We start from the raw sequence: 23686 nt of genomic DNA on the forward strand, positions 1-23686 counted from the left end.
GAAACTGCTGTGATTTCCAAAGAGAAAGTGCAAGGACAACAATCACTGTAGGGGAAAAAGAAAGATTGTAGAAAATCAAAAGCATCCTCCAATGCCCCCTAGCATAGTATTGATTCTCCCCTCCTCCTGAAAGTCAGCTCCTGTTTATTTCAGCCAGGTACGCTGCAGCATGAACACTGAGGGGTTTGAATGCCAAGCCGTGTTTTTCCAAAAAAGATTCACCTAAAAATGTGAAATGCAGGAAGCAGATCTGAGTTCAGTTTAATCCCATTCAATGCATATTCATACCAGAGAGACTTATAGCAATTCAAAGGCTATCAGCTTTATTAACAAGTAGCAAAGTACATGCAGGTAAAAAAATTTCTGAAGAACAAATCCTATGTGGGACTGGGCCCCTATCCCAAATCACTCTCTTTAAATGAAAATTTTATTATTTTGGAGAAAGATTACTTGTTCCACAAACATCTATTACGGGCAGAGCTCTGTGTCCAGGGAGGGTGCCCCGGTTTCTTCCCAGCAGCTTTCCCTGGTAGCAGCCGAAAGATTGCCTGACTGCTTTCAGTGCTATTCACAGAAGAAATCAATGTCCTGAAAAAGAGAGTTAAAAGGAAAGATGTTTTGAGATTACTGAAGATTAACATTCCTTTATCAGCCCCCGAAGGTACATGAGTAAATGCAAACACAGAATACATTATAATATACGCAAAGTACACCATAATATATTCAAAGCATTCTGGAAAAGAAACAGGCCTTTTGTCTTTTGACTCCTTTGCATAGCTCAGATTTGTTCCTGCCTTGAATTCTTAAAATTAATTAGACAATACCTCCTTCTCTCTTAATTTCAAACGATTCCTTTATCTCCCTTTTTTGTTTCGTGTTTCTACATCCACACCTGGATTCATTAGTCGTATGTAACCCCTTATCCTCAAACAATTCCTAATCCCACATGAAAAGGATGACTTAGACTGAGGCTGTGCAGTACAGTTGCTACGGAGAAATGCTGACTAGAAAACAAATGCCAATATTCTGTTTGAAAACTTCTGGCATGGAATAGACTTCCAGAGCATATTGCTTCCTTCCTGCTACTACCTTACATGCCTACACAGATCTTGATTCTGTTGCACTGAATTATCACACTGTGGTGCTCATTTCCATTCAATGTATCCCAAATAGCTGCCCACTGCACGCAGGAAGACAGGGAGCTGTGGCAGAACAGCTGCTTACTGGTAATGAGAGTGCTCTCATCTTAGCCAGCAAATGGCCAATTTTAAGTGACAGAGGGAAGGCAGGCAATCCGACACCACTTTGTAGTACACATGGCCTGTTGTGCTCAGTCCATTGTACTCAATTTGATTCAATGGTTCAGAAGTAGCAGCACTGAGAAAAAAAAAAATCTCCTAAGATTTATTGCTCAAACAGCAACTGACAGGCATGGATTACCTAAGTGCTGCACAAAAGGAGGCTGAGAGAAGTTCACAGGCAGGTTTACTATAGCAAGATCTGCAGCTAATGGCATGCATTGACTCCAACAGTGAAAGTTACTTTTGGGGATGAAAAAAGAAAAAAAATAAAAGGAGGGTCAGAGACACAGAGGCCCCCAGGCTGATGTTCTCTTTCAGGCTTCAGGTGCTCCCCACAACATTGTTCCCCACTGAGTTCCCTATCAGTCCTTTCTTCACACAGTGCCATCCAGTGCCATGGGTTTTGCCATCCAGTGCCTTGATCAGGGCAGATGCTGGATGCCGATTTATTGTTAAGCTTTGGGCATCACCAGATCTCCTTATATAAATATGAACCCCTTCCTAAGAGAGCACACCAATATTGGGCTTTGCAGGAGCAAGGCCAGGGAAAACATTGCAAACAAAGCAAAAACACTGAGAGAAGGTTACAGAGCTGTGAGCAAAAGACTGGCTCCCAACTTGCAGATGGAAAGCTGGTGGCATCTGTGGAGGTGTGCAACACTAGTTCTGTGTAGAACAGCTCCTTTAAGGGTTATTTCTGGAGCAGGCAGCATGTCCACAGATGGGTCAAGGTGTGCTATAGACTGTTTTAAATGTGAACAAAGAGTCAGATCCTGAAGGTCCTATTTGCAACACACAGCTGAGATCAGTAGGACATGAAGAACACCTCTGTATTGCCTCCTGTTTTCCTCACAGTGTTCCTGCACAGCAAGAATGTGAAGGAAGGGTGAAAGGACTGGAAGTCTGTGTCAATAGTTTTGTGAAAGAAATTACTTGCCAATTAAAACTCAGTATTGCAGCCTGACAGGACTCCACTGTGGACCCTGAGTCAGGCTGCAGGCCAGGGCAGTGCTTCACCTACTCTGCTTCCAGTTCAGCTTGCCATGCAGCAGACTTGTTGTCATATCATTGAGAAAAGAGCTTAGGAACATACTTTAGTCATTTTTTCATGTTCTTTGACTAATTAATTACTGCAAAGCTTCTGGGACAAATTCGGAATAACCCGGTGTAGCGTCAAGAAAAGCAATCACTGGATAAATATTGGATAAAGATGTGCATTTCCTCAAATAAAACTTGTCTGACACATTGTAACACAGATCCTCTCAACTATTAACCTGAAACAAAATTCTTCCTTTCACTTATTTCCTCTGTGTTAATCAGACCCATCTAATAATCTGAACCTAGGATTAAAGACTCCAGATACAATTTCCAGGTTGACACACTAATTGTATTTTGCCATATGCTGCAAAACAGTGTATAGCTAAACATTCAGTATGGATGAAGGTAAGTACTGTAAGTCTACCACTCGATTTGGTTTTAAGCACAGAAGTAAGCTACCAGTAAGCATTAGTTGTAAGCCAAACCATACCAGCCTCTGAAGAAAGGACCCTCCTCTTCCACTCCTCTGTGAAGTGCTTCAGATATTTAGTAAAAATACAAATTTTACGGTATAGGAAACCCTACTGTGCAGTATCAGGGACAACCATCCTTTCAGAAATGCAGCCTGCTTACTCACAGAACACTATTGTGCTTCCAAAACCTTTTAAATTCAATTTTCTGACATACCATTAACTTTGTAATGGAAAGCAAACATGCTCTCAGCAATCACAAGTTTTGTACGGCAGTGTCCATCTGTATGCACAATTAACAGAAGGCACACTTTTACACATTACTGAAGTTCACAGCACAATAGCCAGGCTATAAAATAGAAAGCTTTGGCTAAAAGTTACATGGCCTTGAAGGAATACTATCCAAATCAACAGGAACTCTAATAGGATGAAGCCCTTATTCCAGCATTTGTAATGTCTGCAGTATCAAAGCTTATGTTAGGGATCTTATCAAAGCTATTCGCCTGTATAAAGATTGCATCCCTAAGCTTCTGTAACATGCTACAATCAACTTCCACAATCAGCAAATTAGCATTACATAGCCAAGTATAATTATGCAGCCAGCTTGGCTTTTGCAAATTCCTTACCGTTGTAGGAACAGTCTTATTTGCTTCTTGATAGATATGTTGCTCTGAGACTAAACTGCTAGGGAAATAACCAACTGTCCCCATATGGTCTTCATACTGTTCTCCATAAACCTTCAAGCAAGGAGATGTATAATTAGGTACCTTAAAATAATCCTCATCTGGTTCCAGCTGGTTTATCATTTAGTCAAAAGGATTCACCCAGTAGTGTTCTTACTCTGGTTTTACACTTCCTAGGTTCCAATCAGCTGGCATATGAAACAACCAGGCATAAAGCTCGAGCAAACTGATACTGCTTGTAGTTTGTCTGGATCTTTTTTTTTGTAAATGCAGTTAATATTTATCTTTGCTTCGCTTAAATTTAAGAGTTTTATGACCAATTGTGATAAAAGCTTTCTCCTCCAAAGTTTCAGCAAATAGCCACAGAAGAGAACTGTTGAGCCCTTCTGTTAAGATTCAGTTCATAATTCTATATAGCTATTGAAGATATTTCATTTTAAAAAAGAAAAATATTACAGCCCTCAAGACTCCTCAACCAGTCTGTTTAAACTTTCACTTTTAAAACTAAGTTGTTGCTTTAAACCCCACAATAGCTTAGCATTAGCATCCATTTTTTGACAGAAATGTGTGTTAATCTACTTCTAGTTTGTTCATATATACAAGAACCTCCTCTTACACTTCCAGCCCAGAATTCTCCAGAGTCTTTTTCTTTCACTAGTTTTGAGTAAACATAGATCAACTGCCCTTTTCTAATATTGATGAATCTGCAGTCTGAAGCATTATAATCCTCTTCTGCTCTGGCAAGGGAAATAGTGTCTAGGAAAGAAAAACACCAAAGGAATGAGATGGAGGTATTTAAATACATGGATAATTTTAGAGAAATACAAATACATGTGGGATTTTATCTATTTCCACAGATAAAAATAGGTTATCTTGAAATCAGTAGAAGTCTTAAAGAATTTGCTCTGCTCATTTTGCTATTTTACAGTAAGCAAAGTGACAGCTTAAGATTGTGCCATTTCATCACAGTGAAAGTTACAATCCTTCTCTCTACACTTAATTTTCACTTAAAAGAAAAATGTCCTTTACAAACCCCACTTTGCAGTAAAATTATGTGACATTACACATCACCCTCCCACTCTACTTTTAAAGTCAGTGCAAATGTAACATAGCTAAGTAAGCAGAGTAGTTTTCACCTCTCTCTAACACATCCGAACTCCACCGTTATTTTTGAGACTATTTTGTCCTCAAAATTAAACCAGATTTACTTACAGACACAGTCATCATCAGCACACAGCTTCTTGCTGGAAAGCTTGTCCATAAAAATTCCAGTTGCAAGAGGACACATTAAGCTGAGACACAAAAGTAAAAGCACCAAATAAACACGTTGTGTCATTTTTCTTTGCCGCAGCACTTGAGGAATGTGTGCCAGGTTCGATGATTCCAGGCTTTTATGGAAGAGGCAGACACCTGGACAAACACGCTGGGCCAATGGGAAGGGGCTGGGGTGACATTCCACCCCACCAAAGGAGCCGCAGGCAGGGGGAAGATCTCAGGGTCCACTCACAAAACCAAATCCCCTCCTAAAGCCATTCTGCATTAACATTTCAATCATCAACTGTATTATTTAAACAGGCTAAGCCTTCCTAGACTTGTCTACAGCCTTAATCTTACCTCAAGCAAAGTTTGAAAATGGAAATTAAGTCAGATCCTGCTAAGCAGCGAAGGAAATTACATCCTTCCAAATCCTCCTATCCTTCATTTTTGCAACTGCTCACTGACAAGCATGATCTTTGCTGGACTGTAAACCCTCAGTGGCAGAGATTCCCATTTCCATCTACAGAAAGGACCTACTGGGACTCTAAGAGACGGATGCAATGTAAGCAAACCATTAGGGAGTTGCAATGCAGGAAAAAGGCTTTGCAAGTCAGCAATTCAAATTTGAAATTTAAGAGTTCAAGCACCACATACTTGTGCAGGTAAGATCCCTCCCCCAGGGAGATGCAGTCACAGCAAAACACACAGGTCACACCAGGACAGCAACAATTTCCCCCTTTTTACAGAGTTTGCAGATGCAAGACACTAAATGGTGCCACAGACTGACTTGAAATGTCCTCTTTAAACCTTGGAGAGGGCACCTGGAATTCATCTACCTTCCTCAAATCTTGTCCTAGCATACATGAAGCAAGACTTGTAGGGAGTATTTTAATTAAAACACATTCAGGCACACACACACAAAAGGAACACCCACCAGAACTGCTGTGGGTGCTGCCCTGTCAGCAATTCAGAGTACAGGCTGTCAGGCTACAGAAGGCTGGTCTGGATCAGTCCTTAGATGTGACAAAAAGCAAGTCTGGAAATTCCTAAACAGCACTCCAGAGAACCAGCGCTTCCCAATTCATGAGGAGGCCTGAAGAGCTGTTGGCTGTACCAGCTTTCAGCCCACAGGCAGAACAGCAGAACCTGTAAACTGTCATCAAATATCCTACACTCTCCTTTAAAGACGTTGTATCTTGCAACTTCTAGCATCACCTTCCCCTCACAGCTGATTTCACCACATTCTCCTCTAACCTTCCAGCCCATTACTCCTTCCTCCGAACTCCGATATGTAGTGTTCAACTTTCCTGGCAGACAGCACCAAACCCTTAGAAGTGAATAAATGTGAAAAGCAATGGCAGTCTCATGTACACAGACTAGTGGGATGCAATGACAGCATAATTAATACCTATAGAACTACGACTGCAAAAGGAAAACCAAAAGGTTCATGATGGATTAACTGTCATTTTTGCTCCCTTACAGGCACATGGAAACAATTTTAACTTACAAGTATTAGAACACTCACAAAAAATCACTAAAAAGAATGAAAAAATCTGTATATGAAGACAGGTCAGTAACCGAGATGATTGTGAAAGAGGTATCATCTTGCAATATATTCTGGGAGCAGATGAAATTTCAATTTTTTAGGTCTTGTGCAAAAAAAAAGTGGCTTATGTTGCCACATACAAAACACTACAACTTTTTAAAGTGATTTTTTTACCAAAACATTTAGAGCAGTTACAATACTACATCTGATTATTTCACTGCATCCAGTGTTAATTACATAAGACCTGCAAGGTTTTTAATAAATGAGAAAACATAAAGTAAAACAAACCTAACCAACCCAGAGGCATCAGGAATAGGTATTTTGCAAAAGAAACTTTTATGTTTCTTCTGGGGACTTGCTTCTACTGCCAGCCACCAAGACAAAACCAAGTTGAACAACAGTGGTGTCAAACTGCAATTTCTACCCATAGCTGGGGAAAAAAACTCGCTAATGATAAGTCATTTTTCCTAAGTGACAAAATGTTCTTGCTGAAAAGCAGCTGTCCCCTTGACAACGAGGCTGAAGGTTGAGTGCTGTATTTATTCTGAATATGCTGGCATTTAGCATTCCTGATCACACTTTTTGCTTTGGAAGGACAGCTATTTTTCAGCACCTACTTCTGAGAAATGAGTGTCACCTTAAAAGTAGTTAAACTGAATAAAGCCCTGCAAGGCTAATCAATATTAAGACAGATCTGAGGAAAAAACATGGCTTGAAAACAGCATATTTATATTTTATTTTATAAAAATTAGTATTTCAACAGAAAAAGTTACTATACAGTAGATCTGTGGAAATCCTACATCTGTCCTGGTCATTGTGGCAATTCTGCACGAGTCTTTATGTTTTTTGCAGAGAACAGCAAACATGGCAGCTGATGAAAATATCATCATTTAAAAAAAAAACCCTATCCACAGAACTCCTTTACAGGAGCACCCAGCTATTTCTTTGCATAAGTGATTTTCATGGCATGAGATGGAGTGATCTTGAACCCCTGGAGAGCATCTCGAGCAGCTCCTGCTTGGTTCTCATTTTCAAACTCCACGAATGCGATGTCGTGGCGCCCAGGCACTAAGCGAACTTCTTTGAATCCAGGAAACCTGTAAAATGAGGTGAGAGTCAAATCATGTTTCTTAGCTTGATAATATATCTCTCTTCAGTTGCAGTAAGACCTTTTCAGAAGCATCTACTAGTGCAATAGTTATTACTAATGAAAGATTTAAACTGAAGGGTTTTACATGTCCAGTCCTTAGAACTATGCCTCAATTAAGGATCGTAAGGTGGAAGCAATTTAATCAGTCTTGTATTCATACAGGAGCAATCAAAGCTAGTTTTAAAACTGCTCCTGCAGTCCTAAAGTCTTTAAGATTACAGTCACCAGCTTAAACCCAGTGCGGATTGATAGCAGATAAATTACACAATCAAAACCAGCTATGAAAAAGATTGGATTTGCTTCCTGAATCAAGTCATCAGAACTGACATCTGCAACCTTGGCAGTAAGACAAAGAACTACCTTCAGAAGAAACTCTTATTTCTATAAAGTCAGCTTGCCAGCTGAGAAAGCACACACAGGTAACGGAAGAATTCAAAGGACGAGCCATCTCTATTCAAAACTTACTGATTGAATAACATGGACAGCATCATCTCATTTGTTTCCTCAGGCAAGTTATTAAGGAAAAGGATATAGTTTGGTGGGTTATCAGGCACCTGCAACAACAGAAGATCAAAGTTCAGAAGATTATACACAGTTACCCATTCTTCTGCATCTGTCTGCATGATTATTTGAACCAAGAGACATGCCCTTAGCTTTGCTCATAACATTCTAGCTGGGCTTCACAAGACCTTCAGACAGAGCTCATTGGCTTTTACAGTGATATATTAATTTGGAGAGGTTCTTATTTCCACAAAAATCACATTAACATGTTGTCTTAGATGTCACATCTTAACAAGTCAAGAGCTGACACTGCAGCACTCTCCACACCCAGGTGCTCAAGTAATGGCTGAAGTGCTGTCCAAGACACCCGTGTGGCAGTGGAAGAACCTAGGAGACTCACATCCTTCCAGAAGAGCAGTGGGAAGCCAAGATGAATACCCTGTTCATCCACAGTACTACCAAAAAACTGAATATCTCTGGGCAACCCAAATCCACAAAACCCACATGGTTTTACTACAGTGCTCAATTCAAATTTATTAATTAGAAATCTCATTAGATTAAAAGCTTTAGTCTTTGACAGATTTGCCTGCTGATATGAATTTGAAGCCACCCACCAGACACAAGGCTGAGTAGTCATTTGCTGACACTGGAATCTCCAAGTCATCCAGTAAATTATAAGACACAACTGCAAGTCATCCTAATAATGGCGCCAAGTAATTTAAAGCCTCAGCAAAACAACCTCCTTCAACTGATGGAAATATTCCGGGCAGTGCCATTAGAAAATAAACTGTTGATGTTCAAACAAATACCCAGAGAGTGTTGTGCTTCGATGTGAACTGATGTACATATATTGTGCCTGAAAAGCCAGAGTGGGAGCAAGACTTCTCCCCTGTAGATGTATGCAATTCCCAATTACAGTACTCAAGAAAGAGATGCAGGGCAGGCAAATATATTCTTCTATAGTATTTGCTCTCTTTAGCACCCTCATTTCTAACACGCACGAATCATTTAGAAGGTCACTGAGCAGACAAGACGAGTGAAGTGTTGGGAGCTGTTGCTGTATCTCCTCACAATCCTTTGGAAAATTAGACATTTATAAGAAAAAAGTAAGCAGAGGACCCCCAAACTCCTGAAAGGAAGCTTTGAGGCAGATATTCTGGTACCCTGTATTGTCTTCCTTCTCCTTATCTACTACTAGAACAAAATAAGTTAGAGGGAATTTATTAACAATGACACTAAACACAGTCCAAATTTAAGAATCCAGTATGACTTGATAAAAGTGCTGTTTTCTGTATAATAAGAAATTGCAGATTCTCATTTCCTGTCAACCAGATATATTAAAAGGGGGATTTCTTTTGTTTGTTTGCTGTGATTTAGTTGTAAAACAAATGTCTCACAGGCCAAAAAGAAAACTGTAGAATATACTCTCAAGTTTCCCTGTGTAACAAACCTATTATTCATAGAGAATAATTTTAAACATTAGTGCTTTTAGTTACAAAAATAAAAAAGCAATACCTGATTCTGTGGTGCAGTCCCTGGGGCATTAGCTGAATTTGGTGTTGCTCCCTAGCAAATAAATACAAAACAACTTTACAGAGGTGTTCTGTTAGAAATATATCAGCACACATCACCATGTTTCTATACAACTCACGACATTTGTTAAGGTTTTTTTAAGCTACAATCCAAGGAACATTTGTTGCTTATGAGATACTTCCCAAAGGGAACAAAGCACATGAATTTTGCTGACCTCCAAAACCAGGCAATCAAAATAAAAAAACATCAGTAATATCTGGTCTGACTAATGGCTGAGTCAACTATTTCTCCACATTACAAAATTCAGTTTAACAGTTAGGGAGGGAGGAAGCAGTTTTGAAAATGAAGGTCTAGGACTCCTGGTTTCAGTTGGGACAAAATTAATTTTCTTCTTAGTTAGCTGGTACAGTGCTGTGTTTTGAATTTAGTACAAGAATAACACTGATAACACACTGGTGTTTTGGTTGTTGATAAGTAGTGCTTGTTCTAAATCAAGGGCTTTTCAGTCTCCCATGCTCTGCCAGTGAAGAGGTGCACAAGAAGCCAGGAGGGAGCATGGCCAGGACAGCTGGCCCAAACTGGCCAAAGGGATATTCCACAGCACAGAACATCATGCCCAGTATATAAACTGGGAGGAGCTGGTCAGATGCCTTGATGTTTTCCTCTATACTTCAGCACAAAAATTACTAAATGTTGTTAGTGTAGGCCAGACCAACCCTTAGTGGAGATACATTTCAAGCCAACTCCTTTTCACCTAACTATGAATTAATTCTCCTGTTCCCATTTACCATTCTTCAGTGCTTATAAGGCAATCAAGGCATTAAAACACTGAAGGAAAAGCTGGTTGAGCACTTGAAGCTGGCATTAAAGATAAGCACACATTCCTTCTCTTCCTTTTCTTAAAAGAGGTTAGTTTCTACTTTGGTTTATTGTACCTTTGCCCTACATCTTTATTTTCATCTGGTAATAGCAAAGGAGGAAAAAAAAAAAGAACAGCAAGGACTGTACAATCAGTCCACTCTCCTTCAACTCCCAGCAAGTGCTCAAGAGCACTAGATACCAACAGACCCCAATTTAGGAATTGAAAAGTACCAAAAGACAACACTTAAGTCTGAGAAAAAAATATTTAAAACAGCTTTTGTGTTTGTTTTTTAATTTTTTTTAAACAGAGAAGCAACTTACCTGGATAACCTTTTTATTGGGTGCATTTGCTGACTGCTCCAGAGTTTTGGCCTTCTTCTTTTCCTTCCTTTTTTCCTTATCAGCAAAAGTCCCGCGCATTTTAGAGATGATGTCAGAGTCTGTTTTTGCATACTGGATACGCTTTTTAAAAGAAAAAAGAACAACCCAGTACATTTTGCAGTTAATAACACAACATTTTGCACCCCTTCCATTAACCGTGCATTTATACATTTCTTGCAGGAACTTCTTACACTAAAAATATTGTTATAAATTGTAGGTATTCTTACGGAGATTTAATCCTCATAATTAGTTCTGAACGCAATTACAGAATGCTAAAAAAAACCCTAATATGGAAATTACTTATTTTAACTCATTGAAATCAGAACTCCCATCTAACAGCATCTTTTTAACATCTGTCAAGGTAACATGTACACAGAGATACAAGGACATTTGACAAAATTGGCACTAGCTTCCATTAAAAAACCTGTTAGGGTTTTTAACTCCATTTTAAGGGGAACTAAAATTTGACAGTGATTTCTTGTATCTCTGCAGAGAAGTGACTGGTCAGATTATGTGACCAATACGTCTGTTCTAGAATAAGCAGCAGTCACAAGTATTGAGGCCATGTTCCTGAGAACACAGCTGTGATGGGCAGGACACATCTCAAGGATGAAGGACCACCACCTCCCTAAGATCTTGCTTTGTGGTGAACTTGCCTCCGGCTGCCGCAAGAGAGGAGCCCCGAAGAGAAGATACAAGGACTCCCTGAAACAACATCTCAGCCTTGGCCATATTGATCAACATAACTGGTCTACTCTGGCCTCCAATCGAGAGGTCTGGAGACACGCCATCTATAACGCTGCTGCTGCCTTTGAGAAAGCACGCAGGATCACTCTTGAGGAGAAAAGACAACGCAGAAAGAATTGTGTCTTGCAGAATATTCCACCTAAGGAGTCTTTCTGCTGTGCCTTTTGCAGTCGGACGTGTCTATCTCGTATTGGCCTTTTTAGCCACCAGCGCGCCTGTAACAAATGTGGGTAGAGCCCTTCCCAAATCTTCGTTCGCGAAGCCCAGTCATGATTGATTGCAGAGAAGTGAGTTCAGCAAAACTCAGACATCTTAAATAGAAAGGCAAATACCCACCTTAATCCAAATAAGATTGCATAAATTGTGTCAGCAGCACAACAGTGCTGATTTTCTGACAAAGGCCCCCCAGTGCAGGAGGGTAAGCAGGTGCAAGTAGGACTATTCAGGGGTGCAACATTATGTATGCACACAATCCTACTGTTTTCCCTATTAGAAGCTACGTCAATACAAACTACTTAGCAGCTGAAGATTCATTTTAATGCCTTTGTTTAGTGCCCAGATAGAGTATGCAGGCTGCAGGCAAAGCTCAAAGAGGGAAGTACACCTGAGAGCTTATGAAGCCTTAATCTTTTTATTTCTTATTGAATTTCACTGAGCACAAAACTCCTTAAGGATAAATAATGGCAGGACTGAGCTTGCACAATTCAGTGTAAGGATTTCATTAGAGAATCTGAAGTTGTTAGTGAAAATAGCTCAGCAGCATAACTGTCTCTGCTCTCTTCAGTGCTCAAAGCCACAAGCTGAAAGCCAGTAGTAATGTAGCCATCCATCATGTATTGCACCTCACCAATAGCTGCAGAATTAAGAGATGCCTAATTATCCAAGTATCCAACTACTATCAGTTGTAGTGCTATTCTGCATGTTATTGAGTACATTACTAAATCATGTTTATCAACCAGCAGTGTATTTGCTTCACTGAAGCTACACTGAAGTGCAGTTACTTGGTTTGGTGGTCTACAATCAAGCAGAACTAGCCCTCAATGAAAAATATTAAATCACTGAGCACATCTGGAAAGTAAAACTGTGGATATCTTCACCCTCCTCACTGTTACCTCAAAAAGGGAGCATCATGTTCTAGATATTCATTATGAATCTAAAAGTAGTTAAGGTTACTCTACATGAAGTAACTGAAAGCACCTAATTTCAATATTACAGAAAAAATTTAACTGATTCAATGGAAGACATGATGAGGAAAATGGAAGTATTTAAGGTAAAAACTGTAATCCAGCAGAGAAAAACAAAAAGCCATCACTTAGGAAGCCTAAATGCTCAGTTCAACTTCTGTGTGTATTCTAACTGCAGTCTCTTCAGCATCTTTCTAGATACTCATCAGATACTCTAGATAACACCCAGGTACTCCTTAGGATGTGACATGACTGAGGAACCCTTCAGTAACAAAGTGCAAGTAATAGTTCACTCCCAAGGTGAAAGTACCAAAACACTGTATCACACTATCATGGGGTTTCTCTCTTTAAAAAGGTAACAAAATAACTTACCATTGGTTTCCCATAAAACGGAAAGCCTTGGAGCTGTCTCAAAGCATTGGTAGACGATCCAAGTTCCTTAAATATAACAAAAGCCTGTCCTCTCATCTTCATGGTCTTTAAAGCCACAATGTCGACCACGTGACCAAACTGTGAGAATAAGGCATACAAGGACCTCTTCAGCTCTGGGGATGACAGGAGAGAACAAACCAGAACAGGTTACATGCAAATGTCCACTTCTACAGAGTCTGCTATCCTTCAGAGACAATGTTTTTTACCAGCTTTAACTCAGATAGTGATATTTTACATCCATTTAGTCAAAACTGCTGCACAACTTTATTTGCCCAGTTTTTGTAAGGTGGTGTGTAACACCAGGTTTCACACCTCAAGTATTCAGGTAGTGAAGAAGTTGTAGCACCATCCATTCTATCACTGCAAGGGAGTAACAGTTACACAGAGGTATGTAAATACATATTTTCATATATGTATATATACACACACCCCCATACACGCAGGTACCATGTATGACAACCATCAAGATTGATCAGAAAATCAATACTGCAACAAGAAGCACTAAAGAGCTGGACTTAAAACAAGAATGCAGAAAAACAGTAACTACAAGGGTAATTAAATCTGGAAATTTTGTTTGTAACTGTTTAATCAATTCTCTCAATTTTAATCAATTTTTTCATATTCTGGATCTGAGTTGTTTTCCTATGGTCCTACTGCACCTTACAGCTGCAATGGATTTACTTTCATTCTTTAAAATCACCTGACTACACGCCAAATGAAACCTTAATCTTACCCAAATCAAGCCAAATAAATCCTCTGTATTGTGTAATCATTCTAACTCACAAAACCTTATATTTTAAAGATTTCAGCAAGAGCACTGCCTCTTGTTTACTGCTGTTGAGGCTTCACAATATCAGCCCACTGTCACTTTCTCCACCTGCCCCTGACCAACCACACTGATGTGGCTTTTTTTTATTATAAAAAGCTTTTTATCAAAATACTTTCCTTAAAAATTACTTCAAAACCTGTATTAAAATAGGAAGATATTTGTAAGCTTTACAGATAATTATAAACCCTCCATTTGCCCCATGGGGTTTAACATGACCAAGTGCAAGGTGCTGCGCCTGGGTCAGGGCAACTCCCAATATCAATCCAGGCTGAGGGATGAACAGGGAGAGCTGTCCTGGCAAGGACTTGGGAGTGCTGAAGGATGAGAGGCTGGAAATGACCCAGCCACGTGCACTGGCAGCTCAGAAAACCAACCATGTCCTTGGCTGCATCCAAAGCAGTGTGGGCAGCACAGCAAGGGAGGGGATTCTGTCCCTCTGCTCAGCTCAGGTGAGACCCCACCTGCAGTGCTGCCTCCAGCTCTGGGGTCACCAGCACAGGAAGGACATGGACCTGTTGCAGTGAGTCTAGAGGAGGCCACCAAGTTGATCAGAAGGATGGAGCACCTCTGCTATGGGGAAAGGCTGAGAGAACTCGAATTATTCAGCCTGGAAAAGAGAAGGCTTGAGGGTGACCTGATTGTGGCCTGCCAGTACTGAAGGGAGCCAACAAGAAAGATGGAGAGGGACTATTTACAAGGGCCTGGAGCGACAGGACAAAGGGAAATGGCTTCAAACTGAGAGGGTAGGGTTAGATTGGATATTAGAAAAATATTCTTTACTGTGAGGGTGGTGAGGCCCTAGCACAGGTTGTCCAGAGAGGTTGTGGATGCCCCACCCCTGAAAGTGTCAAGGCCAGGCTGGATGGAGCTCTGAACAACCTGGTCTAGTGGAATGTGTCCCTGCCCATGGCAGGGGGCTTGGAACTAGATGAGCTTTAAGATCCCTTTCAGCCCAAAGCATTCTGTGATTCTATTTAAGACTTATAACCAAGAAATTTCATAATGGGGACTTATTAGTTTATAGGGCACTTAACATGCTGCAAAGCCCCAAGTTAAATTTATTCACAGCAGAATCATCTTGACATGTCATTGAATAGTTCATCAGTAAAGCTGTTTTCACTTTTGGATGTCTCTCTGAAGCACCCTGAAGAAACATTTAAGTAGTGCTATTATGATCCACACACTCCTTTCACAAACCATCACTTATAAATTATCATGATCACTTTAGATCACAAGTGGATGGTTTGATGCAGACATGGAATATGCAGCCAGGTAAGGGCAAGAGAGCTATTTTCAGCACACTTTGAGGAGCTAAAGTTCCTCAGCACACAGCCCTCTTCTCTCTGGTGTGGGCTGCAGGAACCCCAGGAGAGTGTTTGTAACACAATGACACAAAGCTGACCAGCTCATACCACGTTCACACCCTTAAACAAGCAAGGAGCACGCTGAAGTTCCTACAATTCGGCAAGAGGGGGCTGCTGACCACCAAAACGTGTGCCAACACGCCTGTTATCATCCACTGACTATTCCCATTGCTCCTATACTAGTTACTCAGTGACAAGCAAATCTGCAGCCAAAGAACTGCTGTAGCGAGTCAGCGAGAAGCTTCCGTTCTACGGAAGGTTTCTACAAAAAGACTTAAAACTGATATATTTGTTGGCTTCAGCTGCTGTTTCATTACGAGCAGGCGTTTGCGAGAGCTCGGCTCACGACCACACGGCCCGGCCCTTCAGAGATTCCCAGGAGTCCCGGATCCCGCCGGATCCGCCGGGGATCCCCCCGGGAGCCAAGTGACGCGTGAGAGAGCACGACTAGGCCCCACGGGACAATCTCGGCTCCCAAGTGGCAGCCGCTCGTACCTTCCTTCTTGATCTTGTCGTTGATGTTGTTGATGTAGATTGTGTGGTTCGGCCTGATGTCCATCCTGAGGACCCGCCTGCGGGCAGAGCACACGGAGGGGACGCGTTAGCGGCTGCGAGCCCCGCGCCCGATACACCGCACAACCCTGGGCAGCGGCGCCGCGGGCCGGGGGGACTGGGGTCTGCCGGACTGCCTGTCTGCCTGTCCGCCCACCTAGATCCCGTATCCCGGCTCCCAGCCCCACTTCTCCCCTCGCATCCCCCCTCACCTCTCCCTCCTCCCGCCAAGATGGCGGCGGACGCAGCGCAGGCGGTACAGCCGCTCCCGCAGCAGTCGATGCACCGAGCGCCGATGACGCCGATGGGCAGCAGGATAAAAAGGGGCAAAAGCGAGATGAGGATAAAAGGGCCAAGAGGGAGATGGGCGTAAAAGGGATAAAAGTTTGTTGCCGGCTCCAAGGAAGTCGCAGCGAGGCTAGGAATTGGCCCTGAAGTGGACGTTTCTGCCCCGGGGTTTAGCTCTGTCCTGTGCTAAGAGTAATAAGCAAAGAGAAATGTGGGGGGTTTTATCTCCTTCACAACCTAAAACAGCAGCTTTTGAAAGCATAAACTCATAGAATGGTTTGGGTTGGATGGAACCTCAAAGACCATCTCATTCCAACCCCACTGCCATGGGCAGGGACACCTTCCACTAGTCCAGGTTGCTCCAAGCTCCATCCAACCTGGCCTTAAACACTTCCAGGGATGGGGCATCCGCAGGTTCTCTGGGCAACCTGTGCCAGGGCCTCACCATCCTCACATTAAAGAATATTTTCCTGATATCTAATCTAAATCTACCCTCCTTCAGGTTAAAACCATTCCCCCTTGTCCTGACACTACATGTCCTTGTAGATACTCTCTTTCCGTCTTTCTCGTAGCCCCTTCAGGTAACGAAAGGCCACAATTAGGTCACCCTGGAGCCTCCTCTTCTCCAGGCTGAACAATCCAAATTCTCCCAGCCTTTCCTCATAGTAAAGGTGCTTCATCCCTCTAATCACCTCTGAACTCACCCCACAAGTCCACATCCTTCCTCTGCTGGTGACCCCAGAGCTGGATGCAGCACTCCAGGAGGGGAGAAAGCAGCGACTTCAAAATGTCTGTAGACACTCATTAGTTAACTTTTGTTTCTAGCTTTGATATTGAAAAGGCAAGGTATCAGTGCATGTAATTTCTCTGAGGTACTTCAAAAATCCCTGTGGTGGTGCTACCTCAGGATAAATAAACAGAGAAGAGATTGAGGTTGCAGCCCTTGAATTTTTGGAATAATTTTGCAGGCTGCATGCCTTCATTTCTATGAATAATTAGGCAGGCTTTTAGGGAAACAATTTTAAATTGCAAAGATTTAACCTGGTTACATATAAAAAAGAAGTTCTTGCAGTGGGGGATATAATCAGTAAGGTAGTTCTCTTCTAACCATAAATTTTGTTTGGACAGGCCATCACTTTGTAAAGAGGCAAGAATACTAGGTAGAATTATTGTTTCAGTTATATTTTATGGAAAAAACCCCAACATTACTCCAGATTCTGTAGTATTTAGGAAGCCTGGAAAGGAAAACATGGGTTAAAGGGAATTGAATGTAAAAGACAAAGACAAAAAAGCTGTTGATTGAGGTGTTATTCACTGGTGGAAGAAAACAGTGTGTTCTGCAGTTGTTTGCAGCAGGGCGTGGTGCGGGAAATGGTGTGTTAGCTGATGCCTTATACAACGCATACATACCACAAATTCAGAATATGGCAGGCAGCAGTTCTGGTCAAATTTTAGAGTCCTATTTATCTTTCTTTGGTTATTATCTTAGAGGTAGTTGTTGACATAAAGTGTAACTCTGAAATCCAAGCATGAACAATACATTAAAATGCTTTTTCAGAAAGGCTGGCTGTGCTGTTTTGTGCCTTGATCAGCAGTACAATCCATGTACACTTATAATTTAGTAACAATGTTCAAAACTACTTATTTGTTATTGAGTCCACATAGCTAAGGGAATTGGACTGGCAGAATCAAAAATCTTGATGTTTTATAAATGATTTTTAAATAAAGTCCTTCAAGTGTCCATAGAGAAGAGACTCTAAAGAAAAAAAAATTACAAAAAATCCCTCAACTTATTGCAAAGCAAGGAAGAATTCATAGCTTCTGTAATTCATCCAGTACAGGCTGCCACACTCGTGCTTGCTCAGAGTCACTTTAAGCTCAACTGATTTACTCCTGCAGAATTTGAATGCAATAAAGCAGAAAAAGTGTGTCTTTCCTGCTCCTCAGGTGGGATTTCACAGTCCGCCTGCCACTTCAACAGAAGTGACTTTCATTCCTCAGGCTGCCTTCCTCCTCCCTTCCCCAAGGTTCATTTGGATTACTTCTGTTTCCTCAATCCTCAAACAGAGGTATAGTGTTCTCACATTTACTAAAACAGTCATTTATTTAAAGGTCCCTGAATGCTTGAAGTATTGTAAAAATTATTTCAAGTTTCTTAGCAAGAATGCCTGTAGCATCTTAGTAAGCAGTGATTCATCACCGATATAACAGGCTGGGAACATGCTTTCAGCTTGGACAGGTACCTGTTTCATCAGAGGTTGTCAAACAGCACTGGAGAAACAAAACAAAGGGCACACGGTTCTTGAAAATATCTTTGTAGCCACTTCTCTTCCCCCTTCCTGCCCTCTGCTTAAGGTCAAGGAAACCCAGCATTTCATTATTATTGTTGCTGTTTGTTATGAAACCTGTAATAAAAATCAGATTTTTTTTTTCCCTTCATCTTCCTTTTCTAAATTCAATGAAATTCTCTGAGGTAAAAAGAACAATAACAAAGAGCTGTGCATGCTGGAAGTTCTGCAGCATCCTCGTGGCTGTGATTTGGGCCACAGAAAGGGATGCTTCACACTTCTCGTGGTTGTTATTTCCTGTATGAAGACTGCGGAATAAGCAAAGTTTCCTTAGTTTATCAGTACAGGAATATTTTCATCTTACCTGTGTGTTTGTAATCACAACCACACACTAGAAAGAAACACGAGTGGAAAGGTTTTGTGATATGGATTTGTCTGCAGTATTTTTGTTCTGCCCTTTGAATGCCCACTTCTTCTGTGTCAAGGAGTAAGATAATATACAATCGTTAGATATTGGAGCATGGACAAAGACAGTGAGGGAAATGACAGGAAATAAGGAAATTCCCTAGCAAGTACAAGCAGTGGTGCTGTGAGCACTTGCAAAGTCAACATACATGAAGCCTCACGTTTAAGACAGAAAAGGCTCTTTGAAGGGTGAACAACTTTGGGATCTATATTCATGTGGAAGCTGTGAAAGGGAAGGAGTTGCTCCCTACAAATCGGGTTGCTGAGCAGTCCGACCAGCTGCCTTTGCCCAAAGGACCGAGGAGTTTGCAGTGATTTACAGATCATTGTTTGCAGGTTCAGGATATGTGATCTCTGTAAACTAACAAAGCAGAGAGAATGGACAACATGATGGCAGAACAAATTTAGTATTGACAAGTGCTTGGAAAAGCATTTGGAAAAGAATCGCTTGAACAACCTGAATTAAATGTAACCACACAGGAAAAGGACCTGGTTGACCCCCCTTTGGGGGACAATAAAACACCTAGTAGTAGGGAGAGAGGCAAACAAAAACACCATATGGAAGGGGGAAAATGTACTGCAGTTCCTTTAATAAGGCTGTTTCATAAAAAAACTAAAAAGATGCTTAAGTATATTACTGCTTGATCTAAAATAAAAGAACCTCCACACAATCATGTGACATTTATAATTGGCAGTTTGTGCTTTTAATTATTTAATACATTGCCTGACAGGCAGTAATTTAGTCAAGGGGAAGAGTACACCATCACAACCAATTATTTATCACTGCTATTTCAGAGGAAAATCATTCCATCGTGGTTAATCCAGCCATGATAGGTTAATTTGCTTGTTCTCTTGACCAAGTCACCCTTACCAAGGGAAACAATAGCACTGAATTTTATTTCTTTGGGCACACTTCTAGTTTATGGCAACAGAAAACAGTTCAAATGTTCAAAAGAAATAAGTTATCATTGTTAAGTGAACCAGAATTAAATTTTAGGTGCTTAATTAGTTATATCCAGCATAAACCGGGAAATTAGTATATTTCACTTTTTGTGTTTCATAAGCATGCTCAGAAAAAAATAACATACACTTCTAGACTGGTCTTTCCTTTATGGGGAGCCTGTTCCCTCTCAGACCAATTTTTTGCTACTGGCAATTTCAGGGCCTTGCATCTCTTACATTACACTGCTGCCCCAGTCCCCTGGGGCAAAAGCTCATCTGAAACTGCAAGTTTCAAGTATTCAGCTCCTCATGTTTGCTATATTTATCATCATGGTGATTCCCAATTAGTTTTTGTGTGCTAATATACTGGAAAAGATGAAATGTGGGTAGCGCTCTTAATTTCATACAGATGGTTCCAATTTAGTTCAGGGTGCTGGAGTTGTCCTTTTATTAGCATTAATTGGTGACAGTGCCATTTGTCCACACTGTAACTCTGAGAAGAATAGCAGAGCTCTGGTTTGATTTATTGTTGTGCAAGAACACTTGCATTCCTTCCATTTTCTTTCAGTCTGGGTTAATTTATTTTTTTTTTTTAGTTTAGCTGGAATCAACATATTAACACAGTGTAAATGGTGTGACTTACACTGAGCATTTGAATTCAATACTTTTGAATCCTCATACATGTGTGATATTGCGGTATAATAAAACCAAGACTTACCTGCTTAGCTGTATGAAATTGCCTGGTTGTTTCCATCCTTTTTTTGTAAAAAAGTCTCACAAAGGCCAGTCCCCATTGTGAACATCCTCACCCACATTCATACAAACCAGTTTCAGCTGTGGCTCCTGCAGTATTTCCCTTGTTCCTGAATTTTCACTGGCCACCAGACAAGTCAGAAGCAGCAGGGCAGGTCTGAGACCAAGTGAACAGCCCTAGCTCTGTGAGTTACCTGGCCAGGCACTGTTGCAATGCAGCTCAGGTAAGGACCAGAGGTCATAAACTGAGCCTAAGCACAGCTCCCAAGCAGAGAGAAGCAGCCCTGGCAAAGCTTCTCACAGCCCTTATCACAGCAGCCTGAGTCAGTGTCACCACTACCCCACGTCTGCAGATGGGGAGGGAATAGAATATGTCCTGGATGGAAGAGCAGGCCTGCCCTTGAAAACATAGATTGATAGGGAAACAGAGACAGATTTGCCCAGCAGGAGGATATCAAGAGCAGAGCTTTGATGACACCAGTGCTATGTGAGGAGGGAGGCCTACACAGCTGAGGGTTCCCACAGTGCTTACTGGCAGCTCACCATCAGCGTCAAATGTGGGGCTTTATGAACAATAAGAACCTATAAAGAATCTCTTAGATTTCCAAATGCCTCTTTCTCAAGCCAGCTCAGCCTTGAAATTGCTAAGACCCGTGCCAGGAGCAAGCTATGAAGCCATAAATAAGCTTGGTTTATTACTAGTCTTATGGTTAATAATTACTGCAGTTTGGGCAAACAGCGGTAGTAGGCCCCACTAACAAGTTCCGCCTGGCCTTGTGCTGAGTTTCTGCCAGTTCCCTGTACAGATACTAATAAAGCTCAGGAGATATTACGATTGTCTCATTCCTTCAAACATTTATTGATTTAAATCATTTAGTTCTCAGTTGCAGCAGACACTGGGGAGCTGATGGTAAATCATCCTAACTCTGGTACTTGAGTTGACTGTAAATTTACCACATCTGGTAGAACTGAGCTGGCTATAAATTCTTTTAGTGCTCCTAAAGCTTGGCTGGCTGTGGAAAAGACTGCAGGTGTTGTACTACCCTATATTTGAAGCCATGCTGGGAGTCAGAGAGCCTTTCTGTGCTTATTTCTCATTTAGACTCAATGTGGCAGAGCCCCTTCCAAGTGTTAGGGTTCTCCTGTGCCATTCACTTAAAAAAAGCCCTACATCAACAAATGGTGCAGATCAAGATCAACATCAAACATGGCTTCAATCTCCTCTCCATCAGAATTCCATGCAGAGCAGCTCTGTAAGCGTTGGTTCCATTCTGACTATGATTTACACCACTGTGCCTTCAGGAATGTAAAAGTAAATCTCATCTCTGTGAAATGAAACCTTACCTCCAAATGCATAAATTTCCCACCTCTAGTGAGTGAAATGAGAACAGGTACTTGGATAGATGAACATATGAAGCTGCTGGATTGAAATGAGGTATGCAGGTGGATTAAGACAGTCCTTTCCACTGTGCTTCTGGTCACAAAGTAGGTCTATACAATATTAAGCAGTCAATATCCTAAATAAAAAAAAAATTTCCTGGTTTCAGCCTGAAAGGCAATTATTTCACACACAGCTGGTCATAATTTTTCTAGAGAAAACTTTTCTCTTGAAAGATGACTAAAATTCTTTTGTTTAAAATTATTCTTATAAATTATATTGAATTTTTTGAAAAGGCTTTTGTTCTTCATAAAATGGTTAAAACACATGAATATTTTTCTAGCGCTGAAAAATTTTGTTAAAAAAGGTATTTTTCTTTTCTGGCAAGACAGAGGAACTGTGAAGTCTCCCCCCCATACTTCTTCTCCCTCGTGAATTCTGTGTGAAGTGATAGTTTATCCTGGAGAATCCTATGCCACCGATACAACTTCATTACTTTGAGGTTAGTCATTTTTCAGATAAATGTGAAAATGTGATCTCACGGTTGCTACATGAAAGTGAGTCTACACTGCTGCCGAAGGTGTGATTTCCTGCACAGGGAAACATTCTTGCTCTAACAGTGAATTAGCTGCTTCGTGAAGCAGTAACATCGAGGTGACAAAAGCACAGAAGGATGACTTCTGTGAAGCCACTGGTGATCGCAGGTATTTGATGGCAGCTTTTCACTGCTTTTCTCTCCCCTGCTTGATTCAGGCAGGTGTTGAAACCATCTGAGAATGCATGGAGAAGTGCAACCATAAAGCAGATGAGAAAAGTGATCTCCTCACCTCTCCTCCATCCAAGAACATGGGGCAGGACCAGCAGGGCAGAGCCAGCTTAAATGAGTTTCTCAGAGAAGATGCACCTATTGGGTAGCATTGCCTGAAAATACAGTGCTGCCTTCTAGACTCTCCTTTCCCAAACCTGCAGTGTTAGAAATATAACAATCTCTTGCTGTTTGCTGATTGCAAAATATTTTTGGAGTTTGAGGGTTTTTTGGTCTAGGTTTTAACAATTCTATTGGTCATTGCACATATTTAGTCCTCCCTAACACCATGTTAGGATAAAAGCAGCGTTAACCATTCACAAGTAATGACAAATTGAAATTTGGGGGTTGACAATGCGTTTTCTGTGAAAGAGAAGAAATTTCTATGGCCTGTCTTATGCAACATTATAGTATCAAATTAAGACACAAATCTGATTCCATTCTCCTGTATTGGATTTGGGTGTTCCCTTTGCCTTGTTTTCTGTCCAAGAACCCACTGCTGATCTGCAGCCAGGCCTGCGAGGGACAGCCCATGGCTTCTCAGCTCTGGCAAATCAGCCTCTAATCTCCTAAAAACAGGAACTGTGGGTGGGAACTGGCATCCAAAACATGTCTGAGGGGGAGTCAACTAATGGGTTGCATTTATTGATCACTATCACACTGCATCCATGCCTGCTCTTTATAGCTAAGCAGCAAACAAGACTTGGGATTGTTATTGCCCCTTTGGACTCTAGCAAACTTTGAACTCTCAACTTCAGGTGATAATCAAAGGGAGAAATTCATATCCTGGGGAGGGAATAACATGTCCTTTAGCCCAAGTGGGTCTATCAATGAGGAGAGGACAAATAACATGTCTCAGGGCTTGGTGTTCATGTCTCTGGACCCTGAGTGACTTTCTCTAGTGGCTGTGATGGTGTCACCTCTTGTCTCTGCACGCC

At 41.2% G+C, this 23686-nt stretch overlaps 2 protein-coding genes and 1 long non-coding RNA gene across 5 annotated transcripts; 1 reads left to right on the forward strand and 2 right to left on the reverse strand.

The window, feature by feature from the left end:
• Positions 1-387: 387 nt before the first annotated feature.
• OTOR (otoraplin) lies at positions 388-4965 on the reverse strand. Of its 2 annotated transcripts, XM_017818952.1 has the most exons (4): positions 4705-4828; positions 4109-4248; positions 3436-3546; positions 388-588 (listed from the first exon to the last, which is right to left on the reverse strand). In XM_017818952.1, exons 1-4 carry the CDS (start codon positions 4826-4828, stop codon positions 565-567), a joined length of 399 nt encoding a protein of 132 aa, XP_017674441.1. In that variant the 3' UTR covers positions 388-564. The 2 variants fall into 2 exon arrangements, with proteins under 2 accessions (XP_017674441.1, XP_017674443.1); XM_017818954.1 differs by lacking the exon at positions 388-588 and having other exon boundaries at positions 2316-3546; positions 4705-4965.
• A 2038-nt stretch (positions 4966-7003) lies between these two features.
• On the reverse strand, positions 7004-16112 carry SNRPB2 (small nuclear ribonucleoprotein polypeptide B2). 2 transcript variants are annotated; one of them, XM_017818950.1, is made up of 7 exons: positions 16042-16112; positions 15773-15849; positions 13025-13197; positions 10662-10802; positions 9462-9512; positions 7911-7999; positions 7004-7392 (listed from the first exon to the last, which is right to left on the reverse strand). In XM_017818950.1, the coding sequence occupies exons 2-7, from the start codon at positions 15834-15836 to the stop codon at positions 7233-7235; spliced, it is 678 nt and encodes a 225-aa protein (XP_017674439.1). In that variant the 5' UTR covers positions 15837-15849; positions 16042-16112; the 3' UTR covers positions 7004-7232. The 2 variants fall into 2 exon arrangements, with proteins under 2 accessions (XP_017674439.1, XP_017674440.1); XM_017818951.1 differs by lacking the exon at positions 16042-16112 and adding an exon at positions 15987-16011.
• A 4435-nt stretch (positions 16113-20547) lies between these two features.
• On the forward strand, positions 20548-23226 carry LOC108499275. Its single transcript, XR_001875484.1, has 3 exons — positions 20548-20789; positions 22332-22445; positions 22697-23226. It is a non-coding gene; the product is annotated as an uncharacterized LOC108499275 (long non-coding RNA).
• Positions 23227-23686: the final 460 nt, after the last annotated feature.

The sequence above is a fragment of the Lepidothrix coronata genome, unplaced genomic scaffold (genome assembly GCF_001604755.1).
Source record: "Lepidothrix coronata isolate B3197 unplaced genomic scaffold, Lepidothrix_coronata-1.0 Scaffold71, whole genome shotgun sequence".
Classification (NCBI taxonomy): domain Eukaryota; kingdom Metazoa; phylum Chordata; class Aves; order Passeriformes; family Pipridae; genus Lepidothrix; species Lepidothrix coronata.